Here is a 12221-nt window from a genome sequence, read left to right as displayed (position 1 = left end):
TTCGTGGGACTGGTTGCCATAACTCGGTTAAGTAAATCCAATGTTTTTTTTTTTGAGTGCATATGATGCTGTATTTTGAATAAACACTGCCACCGGACCACAATAATTCCCTTGAACATTCTCACCCTGTTGGCACAGGATCCAAATGGCAGGAATCATTTTGGCTATTCATTGTTCATAGATCTACAGGACTTCTGCTAGCCAATGAGGTGAACATCAATCACAGAACACTTACTTGAAGCAGAAGGTTTCACTTTTCCAAGAGATTCAGACACTGCCTGCATATTCTCTCAGAATAGCATGAATTATCTGACCCAAGTCCTAAGAAAATTAAGATGCGTGATGCGACGCTACAAATTGGTGGAAAGCCAGATAAATAAGTATGTGGTATCTTGAAAATTTGAAGTAGAAAATGTTGAGGAAGGACTGACTTTGTGGGAAGAGAGATGAATGGTAAATGTCGCTCCCTGTATAACCTACTCTAGCACAGGCAAAGCTTACAGAAATTAATGAGTGACTAGCTAAATAATGCTAAAAGGGAGAAAATTTACTCAAGGCAATAGTGCTTATAATACAGAAAAAAACACTCACAGAGGTAGAAAGGAATGAGAGGAGGTTATCTCTAGTGTTGGAGGACAGGACAGCTGTAGTTTCAAACATGGGCACAAACTGGTAGGTGGATAGCTCCATATCATATTCACATAGTCAGAAGTTCACAGATGAGAAGGAGAAAGGGAATTATTGTTGTATGATGGCGGGATTTATACAACCCTGATTCCAAAAAAGTTGGGACAAAGTACAAATTGTACATAAAAACGGAATGCAATAATTTACAAATCTCAAAAACTGATATTGTATTCACAATAGAACATAGACAACATATCAAATGTCGAAAGTGAGACATTTTGAAATTTCATGCCAAATATTGGCTCATTTGAAATTTCATGACAGCAACACATCTCAAAAAAGTTGGGACAGGGGCAATAAGAGGCTGGAAAAGTTAAAGGTACAAAAAAGGAACAGCTGGAGGACCAAATTGCAACTCATTAGGTCAATTGGCAATAGGTCATTAACATGACTGGGTATAAAAAGAGCATCTTGGAGTGGCAGCGGCTCTCAGAAGTAAAGATGGGAAGAGGATCACCAATGCCCCTAATTCTGCGCCGACAAATAGTGGAGCAATATCAGAAAGGAGTTCGACAGTGTAAAATTGCAAAGAGTTTGAACATATCATCATCTATAGTGCATAATATCATCAAAAGATTCAGAGAATCTGGAAGAATCTCTGTGCGTAAGGGTCAAGGCTGGAAAACCATACTGGGTGCCCGTGATCTTCGGGCCCTTAGACGGCACTGCATCACATACAGGCGTGCTTCAGTATTGGAAATCACAAAATGGGCTCAGGAATATTTCCAGAGAACATTATCTGTGAACACAATTCACCGTGCCATCCACCGCTGCCAGCTAAAACTCTATAGTTCAAAGAAGAAGCTGTATCTAAACATGATCCAGAAGCGCAGATGTCTTCTCTGGGCCAAGGCTCATTTAAAATGGACTGTGGCAAAGTGGAAAACTGTTCTGTGGTCAGACAAATCAAAATTTGAAGTTCTTTATGGAAATCAGGGACGCCGTGTCATTCAGACTAAAGAGGAGAAGGATGACCTAAGTTGTTATCAGTGCTCAGTTCAGAAGCCTGCATCTCTGATGGTATGGGGTTGCATTAGTGCGTGTGGCATGGGCAGCTTACACATCTGGAAAGACACCATCAATGCTGAAAGGTATATCCAGGTTCTAGAGCAACATATGCTCCCATCCAGATGACGTCTCTTTCAGGGAAGACCTTGCATTTTCCAACATGACAATGCCAAACCACATACTGCATCAATTACAGCATCATGGCTGCATAGAAGAAGGGTCCGGGTACTGAAATGGCCAGCCTGCAGTCCAGATCTTTCACCCATAGAAATCATTTGGCACATCATAAAACAGAAGATACGACAAAAAAGACCTAAGACAGCTGAGCAACTAGAATCCTACATTAGACAAGAATGGGTTAACATTCCTATCCCTAAACTTGAGCAACTTGTCTCCTCAGTCCCCAGACGTTTACAGACTGTTGTAAAGAGAAAAGGGGATGTCTCACAGTGGTAAGCATGGCCTTGTCCCAACTTTTTTGAGATGTGGTGTTGTCATGAAATTTAAAATCACCTAATTTTTCTCTTTAAATGATACATTTTCTCAGTTTAAACATTTGATATGTCATCTATGTTCTATTCTGAATAAAATATGGAATTTTGAAACTTCCACATCGTTGCATTCCGTTTTTATTTTGTCCCAACTTTTTTGGAATCGGGGTTGTAAGTATCTTTGAAAGATCTCAGATTTCATGTTCTTTATATCTCTTATGTTCTTTATATGTACACTTTATAGACCAGTGACTAAAGGGAAAAAAACCCTACATAAAGTGTCTTAGGGGTTGGGCAACCATGAACCTCCAGAACAGCTTCAGTGTGCCTTGGCAAGGATCCTATACGGCTCTGGAACTGTACTGGAGGGATGAGCACCATTCTCCCAAAAGATAATCCCTCAGATGGTGTTTAGATGGATGTGGGTGCTGTTGTCTTCATCCTGGAAAAGACCTTTCCCATGAGGAAAGAAATAATGAAACAATGAAATGTTTGACTATAGGATGAAAGTGATCAGTCAGAATAACTTTGTATTGACTTGTATTTATTTGGTCATAAGTAGACAATAACCATGGCAGAAAAATACCCTCCCACCACATGGAAAAGACTCTGTTTCCTTTAATTTGTCGTGCCTGCGCACTGTCAAAAATAGGGGTACAGTAGGATTCCATTTCTGTCCCCCAATGTACTACACTAAGGTACCCCCAGGGATCATTATTGGATCTCAAGGTAAATATGTGTGCCCTAAAAAGGTACACATATTTACCTTGAGATCCAATAATGATCCCTGGGGGTACCTTAGTGTAGTACATTGGGGGACAGAAATGGAATCCTACTGTACCCCTATTTTTGACAGTGCGCAGGCACGACAAATTAAAGGAAACAGAGTCTTTTCCATGTTACCTTTAGGGGTACAATGGCTTATCACTGGAGCAATACCCTCTAAGGTACTTATTTGTACCCTAGAGGGTATTGCTCCAGTGATAAGCCATTGTACCCCTAAAGGTAACTTATAGTACTTACTATAACTTATACTTAAGTACTTATAGTAAGTTAGGTTCTTTGTTGTGACTTAACATTGTTTTGGCCTATTTTACTGTTTTTGTCAGTAAATCAAATGCATTATATAAGGATAATGGTTTTGGTTATTTTAGCTGATTTCCCAAGTTACAGTAAGAATTTTAGAGAAGCCGTTTGAGATGTTTTCCAGCAGTCAGTCCACGTAAATTATAACCAGAACAGTCTGGATCACAGTATTGTAAAAATATGCATGTAGGTGTATTCATAGTCAAAAGGTCTCATATAACTAATAGCTGAGTGGATGGCCGAGGGGGTGGTACTAATGAAACAATGACATGTCTGTGTTTGAAGCTGGAATGGCAGGCCCACATATTTACTGGCCAATCATACAGAAAGATTCATTACACATTGGATGCCTAGCAATACAATTGTTTTATTTTGTCTGAATACTTTGAGGATTACGTGCTGACACTTGTCTGACACTGAACTGATATAACCTTACATGGCTGAAAACCAGTGAGGTTGAAACTTTAAAACAAAACATTTTTCTGCTCCACTTTTCAGAAAATGTACAGTTGATGTTAAAATGTTGAATTTTGAATATATTTAATATTTTTCTAAAATTTAATTTAAAATGTAAAAGCTTCCACACTAACTTTAGTTGGTGTTTTTGAACAATGTGGTTTAGCTGTGTATATTTGTTATGTGGAGCTTGAAAATCATTATTCTGTGTTGAAATTCTGAGGTACAGTCAAGCTTTTTTTTTTCTTGGAGGTGGCCAATTATGCTAATATAGACCCAATCAGAGAAGTGATGATTTTTTGTTTTGTAAAATTTCAGGGAGAGAGACTAGGGCTGATACAATCCAGTCCAGAGGAGAACTCAAGGGGAACCAGTGGAGAGCTCAAGGATTTGAAGTAAGCATAGTTGCTGAATATCAAATGTTTCATTACAGTTTAATCATAGAAAGAAAAGCATTACCTGTACTATTTAACTATACTATCAAATTATTCATTAAATACTAAATAATATTAAACACTATTAAATGGTATTTTATGATCATAAAACATGTATAGATGAACTACCTGCCCCCCCCCAAAAAAAAAAAAAAAAAAAAATTTGCACGCTAATATTTCAACTGCCTTCAGCTTTTATTACAGTGTGCATTCACTGTGACTTTGTTTCAACAACCTTAGACTGGTACCAAAATCCAGAATTGTGACACCCAAAGGCATTTTTGAGACAAAGTCGGCAAACAGTCTTATTTTGTCAATTTGGGTGTGCCGAATTCAAATCTGCAATATGCCGAGCTCTATCTGACCTCTGTTGACCTCTTGAGGTCATTGAACTTTGGGCCTGTAAACGTCTCAGCTGAACCCAGTTTCTCAGCTTTCTAAGGAATGAAATGTACCAAAATGATTAATGAAGTTAGCAAATGGCCTTGTTTGTTAAATGTTTGGGTGCTGAATTCATTTTTCATTTGTAAAATGACATATGACCTCTGATAACCTCAAGGTCATTAAACTTGGCCTATAGGCCTATGCATTTAACGGCATTTTTAAACTGACTTTACTCCCCCAAAAAGAATATGAACAGACAAAAAACAAATAGAAAGGAACAAATACAACATTAAATGCCAGTCCATGTACATGTGACTTACTTTTCACAATGAGAATGCCTAGGCGATCACCTTACATAACATTGCATTACATTTAGCGGTTATTGTTTATACAAAGCTACTGAAAAAAGGACAGATTCAGCAGCATACAAAATGTGGGGGCATACAGGGTATACAGGTTAATCAGGGTTAGTATATATGAGAGTTTTTTTCTTTGTTGTTTGTTTTTTGTTTTGTTTTGTTTTAAACAGGGTAAAGCCTTTACAAAAAACAAACAACAAAGAAAAAAACTCTCATATATACTAACCCTGATTAACCTGTATACTCTGTATGCCCCCACATTTTGTATCCTGCTGAATCTGTCCTTTTTTCAGTAGCTTTGTATAAACAATAACCGCTAAATGTAATGCAATGTTATGTAAGGTGATCGCCTAGGCATTCTCATTGTGAAAAGTAAGTCACATGTACATGGACTGGCATTTAATGTTGTATTTGTTCCTTTCTATTTGTTTTTTGTCTGTTCATATTCTTTTTGGGGGAGTAAAGTCAGTTTAAAAATGCCGTTAAATGCATAGGCCTATAGGCCAAGTTTAATGACCTTGAGGTTATCAGAGGTCATATGTCGTTTTATAAATGAAAAATGAATTCAGCACCCAAACATTTAACAAACAAGGCCATTTGCTAACTTCATTAATCATTTTGGTACATTTCATTCCTTAGAAAGCTGAGAAACTGGGTTCAGCTGAGACGTTTACAGGCCCAAAGTTCAATGACCTCAAGAGGTCAACAGAGGTCAGATAGAGCTCGGCTTATTGCAGATTTGAATTCGGCACACCCAAATTGACAAAATAAGACTGTTTGCCGACTTTGTCTCAAAAATGCCTTTAACTCCTTAAATAAGCACTTTTTTGAATTTTGGTACCAGTCTACCTTATGAAATGTCACAACATTTATTTCCATCCAGAGTTGCATTAATTTTTCACAGAGCTCTTGTATTGATGACTGGAGCGTTTCAAAGACTTTCAACTGGGTTAAGGTCATTTAAGGTGGTGGCCAATTCATGTGTGAATGATTCCTCATGTGCCCTGAAACATCAATTTCAGCCCAATGAATCCTGATATTGTTGTTCTGGAATATATTTGTGCCATCAGGGAAGAAAAAAATCCATTGACGTGATAACCTGGTCATTCAGTACATTCAGGTAGTCAGATGACTTTATTTTATTGCTATATAATCTTGCTGAGTCTAGACCTAACCAGTTGAAGCAACCCAAGATCATAACGCTGCCTCCAGAGACTTGTACAGTGACCACTGTGCATGATGGTTGCATCGCTTCATGCACTTCTTTTCTTACCCTGACACACTCATCACTCTGGAACATGGTAAATATGGACTCATAAGACCACATGACCTTTTTCCATTGCTTCAGAGTCCAATGTTTGTGCTCCCTAGGAAATTGAAACCTTTTCTTCCAGTTAGCCTCATTAACAAGTGGTTTGCTTATGGTGACACAGCTTTTTAGTCCTGATCCCGAGTTCTCGTTACGGTACATAGTACATGTGGAAATGTGCTTACATTCACTATGAAACATAGCTGTGTGTTTCATTGTTGATTTTTTTAAAAAAAATTAAACTTCCCTGATCATTTAAGTGATCTCTGATCATGGACAGTCATTGAAGCATATTAATAACTGCAATAAATATCCAATCAAAGGCTCTTAAATATTTTCTTATTTAAATTCAAACAATGATTTTTTTTGGCTAAGCAGTAGATAGAAAGCAAGACATAATTGGTAAACAAAAAAAAATCTGCCTTAGCAAAATAATACTGCATTCGTTACTTACATAGTACCAGTTAAAAGTTTGGACACACTTTCTCCTTCAGTGGGGTTTTCTGGATTTTTATTAATTAAGTCACTTCGTATCTTAAAGTAATGGTGGACTGTCATTTCTCTTTACTTAGTTGAGTGGTTCTTGACTTAATATGGATTACTACAGTTGTGGAATAGGGCTATTTACTCTATTTATTATTTACTATTTACTGTTTGATGATCTCAAATGCATTAAGAAGGCAAAAAATTCCACTAATTGACTTTTGATGAGGCACACCTGTTAATTGAAATGCATTCCAGGTGACTACCTCATGAAGCTGGTTAAGATAATGCCAATAGTGTGCAAAGGATTATCAAGGTGAACTGTTGCTACTTTGAAGAATTTAAAATATGTAACTTTTTAACATTTTTTTTGTTTACCACATAATACCATATATGCTCCATATGTTATTTCATAGTTTTGATGTCTTCAGTAGAGTTTTGCAATGTAGAAAATATGCCAAAAACCTATGAATGAGTCGGTGTGTCCAAACATTTGACAGGTACTGTATATTATTATATTTTTTGTACATGGTACACAGATATGTACCATGTACAAAAAAAAAAACATATACAGTACCTGTCAAATGAACATGACTAGTTATGTAATGTACTCTAATGGTAAGATTCTAAGTGAGTGAAAAAAAATACCATATGTGTGAAAGCACTTAAGGATATGACAATATACAGTTGCGGTTAGAAGTTTACATTCATATGAATGCCGTCATGGACAATAATGTCATGGCAATATTGGGCTTTCAGTCTTTGAACTGTTCTTTTTCTGTGGCTGAATGGCTGTAAAACTTACAACTTTAATAGAAAAAAAAACCAAGAATTTGGTGCACAAGTTTTAATTTATTATGGGTTAATAAGAAATCAAAATATGGTCAAAATTATACAGTGATATACACCCATTTAGATTGTTAATTCAGTGGTGCTGAAAGTTCCAAATTGTCTTTTAACTTTCCAAGGCCTCTTAAATCAAATTGCATGCTGGTGGTAGCATCATGCTCTGGGGCTGTTTTGCTGCCACTGGAACTGGTGCATTGCAATTATTTTCCTATTAACAATCTATGCTGTACAATCATTATACCACAGAAAAAGAACAGCTCAAAGAAATAACTGAAGGCCCAATATTGCCATGACATGCTTGTCCATGATGAATTCATGTCCATGTATGTAAATACCTGACCACTACGGTAAATGAAAGCTCAAAAATTTAATCCTACTTGTGACAGCTCTGTGGAAAATGCAAGGCTGTTTGTTACCCATTATTTATCTTAATGATCTACAAAAGAGTTCTGATTGATATCGTATCTATCCCTTTACTATTCGGTGTGTAATTCACTGCTATGACGATGTAACCCTCTCTCATAGTAATCCCTTGTGTCTGCAAGGGGTGTGCTTTTTTATAGTATGTTAGTTAACCTAGTTAATGTTAGTAATTGTATATATTTTGATGGTTGTGATTATATTTTGGCAGGTTTACCTACTGCTAAATAATTAAATAACTTAAAATTAAATTGGGCTTGTGCTCTGTTAATTCTCACACATGAATTGTAGTAATTATGGCCACTCACATTATAGGCAAACATAAAATATGAGTTTCATTGCAAAATGTGTTACTGTCCACATCGGTTTTTAAGAAACGTTAAAATAGCCCTGGAGAGGTGATCCCATCCAGCACAAACACACATTCAAATTTTCAAACATTCAAATATTTCCGCAATCTTTTTACTTCATAGAGACAGCTATTGGTAACTGAATAGCATTTATACTGTTGCCTATTCTTTAGCAGTATATTTACGTAATGTATGTATGGCCCTACACATACTTGTGCTAAAATAAACTTTAAGAATATGATTTGGAATATTTGCCCAGTGGGTCTTATTTTAAAAATGATCAAAATTGCCCCAAAATGGATAGTGCATTTTGTAATGAAACTCTTCAATTCAGCCTCAGCTAGCTGGCTATAGAACTGCCAGCAAGTTAGCCTGCACTCAAAATTGGGGGTTCAGTAGCAAAGTTAACTAATCCCAATCATATTAGGCTATTTGTGATACAAGAATATGGGGGTATTACCTAATTTAGGATTTATACACGGGGTGGGCAAAGGATAAATTGATTAGTTAAACCACAAGGTTAAATGTAGCTCCATTGTGCTGCTCATTTTATGCTTTGGGTACACAGAAACCTAATTGATAAGGCTAAAAAGTTGTAGGTAACATAATGGAATACCTTGTGGCCAGCTAATTATGTAGTTAAGTGCAGTAATACAGATTAAGGAAAACAAAAGAATATATAAATGACCATTGAGGGGATGACTTGATATCCAGTGATTATCTTCTCCTGGTAAAGTCTTTGATGTAGCACATTGCTTGTGACCTTGACAGAAGTTATTATTGTTTGCCAACATTTAGGCTATGAGATATGGTGTTCTTTCCTCATATCACATGTTAAAAATACAGCTATGGAAAAAATCAAGAGATCACATTTAATGGTGGTCACAATTAAAAGTTATCTCTTAATTTTTTTTCCATAGCTGTATTATGATTCTTTATTTTTTCTTATCCTTGAGCTAATTGTAAACTGCTAGCAGGCAAGTTATATGCCAGCTTTTTGCTGTGCTTTATTTTGCTCTGCTGAATAAAAGCCATTCCACCACCAACCAGATCATGCCTCATATGATGTGTGCAGTGCAGTATGTGATGTAGGATTCAGAATGAGTAGGATGCACAGTAGTTACAATATCAAGGTGTGCAAGGTGTGTTACCTCACAGTGAAGTGCATTATGTTTAAATATATACTTGTATATCAAATGAAAAGTTTTGTTTTGGAAAGTCAGTAGGAGGTAGGACTTATTTTCTTTCTTTTGTTGTTGTGCTTACTTATCTGCTAGACAACAAACAACAACAATAAAAAAGAATATCTGCTTGTTCCAGATGCCTATGCTTGTAATTTTTCCACCAATAATGTACATTGTAGTCCTGTGTACTGTGCTGCTCTATTATGCCTTTCTCCATGACCCTGAAAAAATGTCATTTCTTTCTAATGTATACAAGTTATAGAGAGGAATGAGAATAAAAACCTACTTGACTTTATATTCAAAGATCCTGGCGTTTTTATGTCTAGAAGATAAATATGTAAGTTCAAAATCATTGCATCTTTTATATATTGTCCCTTATTGGAATGGCAAGACTAATACTTTTGCTACACACTGAAGACATTTGAAATTGAAAGATGAATGAGATGATAAATCAGAATTTCAGCTTTAGTTTTGTGATATTTACATACGTGATAACCAACTTAGAACATGGCAACTTTGGTGACAGACCACCCAATTTTTAGGTGAGCGAGTCAAGACGTGAAATGCATACTCAATTGGGTTAAGGTGTGGTGAGTGAATTGGCTAGTTTAAAACCTTCCACTTTTTTTTGCCTGATGAAGACCTTTGCTGTGTTGTCAGCAGTTTTGCTGCCATTGTCTTGCTGCATAATGAGGTTCCTAACAATTAAATTGAATGCATTTTTTCATGCGATTCCATGAATTGCAAGAATGTTTCTGTTGACTTTTAAATTCATGTTGCTGCTACCATTGAGTTACATCATCAATAAATATTAGTGAGCCCATTCCAGAAGCAGTCATGCAAGCCATGATACTACATCCAGTGTAATTGACTGATGAGCATGTATGTTTTGGTTTATAAGCAGATAATTTCTTTCTCCACACTTTAGCCCTTCCATCACTCTGGTAGAGGTTCATTTTGGTTCCAAAACTTTCGTGGCCCATCTCTATATTTCTTTGTGAATTCCAACCTGGCCTTCTGATTCTTACTGCTGATGAGTGATTTGCATCTTGTAGTATGGCCTTTATTTTTGTTCTCAAAGCCTTATTCAAAAAGTGAATTGATGACCTTGCCCTTACCTTGTGGAGCTTGATATCACTGACTGTTGGTTTTGGGTTTTTCTTCATAGCTCTCACAGTATTTCTATCCTCAATTGCTGTTTTCCTTGGCTGACCTCTTTGACGTCTTGTTGTTAGTATACCAGTGGTTTCTTTCTTTTTCAGGACATTCCAAATTGTTATATTGGCTATGCCCCATGCTTGTTCAAAGACTGTAATTGATTTTGGCTCTTTTCTCAGCTGTAAAGTGGCTTGCTTTTCTCTCATAGACAACTGTCTGGTCTTCATATTGGTTTATCCTTTTTAATAACAAATGCGGTCTTCACAAAACCCATGGCTCAAACCTAGGTTAAATGTTCAGAGCTATTAATTGTTTGAACAGCCAATCTAAAAGGGTCCACCTGGACAAGAAACACCTGTCTGTGTTCCAGTATTTTTGATAACTTGAAAAATGGGTGGATTCAAACAAAATATTCCATGGTCTAAGTTGTTTCACACATCTAGATCTTTATATCAGGAAATAAAAGCTGAAATTCTGATCTATTGTCTTTCATCTTTTGATCTAAAACCCAAATGTCTTCAGTATATAGCAAAAACAAAAGAGTTGTCCTTGGAGGGGACCCAACACACATGCGCACACACAGTACCAAACAAAAGTTTGGACAGACTCATTACTATGAATGAGTAGGTTTGTCCAAACATGTGACTAGTACTGTAAAGGTTATCCTTTATGTGAATTAGCTTCTTTCCTCCTTTTCAAGATGGCTGATGAAGAAGACACAAGAGAAGTGCTCTTCCCTCAGTGGATGGGCCCTGATAAACATGGGCTTACAATAGAGCAAAAGGGTCATGGAGAGATTTTTGTCAAAGAAGTGAAAGAAGAATCCCCTGCTGCTCATACCGGGAGAGTATTTGAAGGTAGATGATTGCATGCTGTCTATTGCAACCTTTCTGATTCATAACACCTAGGACTTTCATGTTTCTAAATTGAACATATATCTGCTGTTATCTAATTTACGCCATATGTTCACAGGTGATCAAATTGTTGGTGCCACAATCTACTTTGAGAATATGAGCTCAGAAGAAACAGCAGAGTTATTGAAGAACCTTAACAAACATAAAGTTGGACTAAAGCTACAGCACAAGACAGGAGACAAATCACCTTGTCGCTCCCCCATGGGCACACTGTCATGGGAAGGACGAAGTGGATTTGGAGATTCTAGTCCTGATATCATTCTGGTATCAGTGTATTTTGTTACTTTTGATTTTCAGAAAGTCCTACTGTATTATATTATAGGTTATAATAATATTATTAATTTAGTTACATCATGTATGGTTTTGGTAGGAAGAGCTATAACTGACTCTTAAACTCTTTAATGGTAATTACAATTTTTGAAAACCCTTAATGTGTTCATCAGACCAACTAATTACAATTTTCCAACTAGAGCCAACATTGGATTTAACTCTTTAATCTGTGAAGAACCCATCACTCTTTCTATCAATTTCACTGTAGTTATTAAGTTGTTTCTTATAATTACTGAATAATAAAGGTGAATAATTGGATAACAAGCCAATAATTTAAGGGGTTAATGTAAATTAAAAACAAGGCCAACAAGTTGATTTA

The 12221-nt window shown here is 36.4% G+C and overlaps 1 protein-coding gene across 7 annotated transcripts in view; it reads left to right on the top strand.

The window, feature by feature from the left end:
- ahnak (AHNAK nucleoprotein) overlaps nucleotides 1-12221 on the top strand; it is a 46135-nt gene that overhangs the window by 12040 nt on the left and 21874 nt on the right. For 6 of the 7 annotated variants that reach the window (XM_060927990.1, XM_060927986.1, XM_060927988.1 and 3 more), the window contains exons 3-5: nucleotides 4047-4123; nucleotides 11359-11515; nucleotides 11631-11836. In XM_060927990.1, the coding sequence (XP_060783973.1) occupies nucleotides 11359-11515; nucleotides 11631-11836 (363 nt within the window). In that variant the 5' untranslated portion in view covers nucleotides 4047-4123. The remainder of the gene's footprint in view (nucleotides 1-4046; nucleotides 4124-11358; nucleotides 11516-11630; nucleotides 11837-12221) is intronic. The other variant, XM_060927985.1, reaches the window with a different exon arrangement.

This window comes from Neoarius graeffei, chromosome 8 (assembly GCF_027579695.1).
Source record: "Neoarius graeffei isolate fNeoGra1 chromosome 8, fNeoGra1.pri, whole genome shotgun sequence".
In the NCBI taxonomy this organism is placed as follows: Eukaryota; Metazoa; Chordata; class Actinopteri; order Siluriformes; family Ariidae; genus Neoarius; species Neoarius graeffei.
Note: the sequence above shows the minus strand (reverse complement) of the source record. Positions and strands in the feature narration are given on the sequence as shown.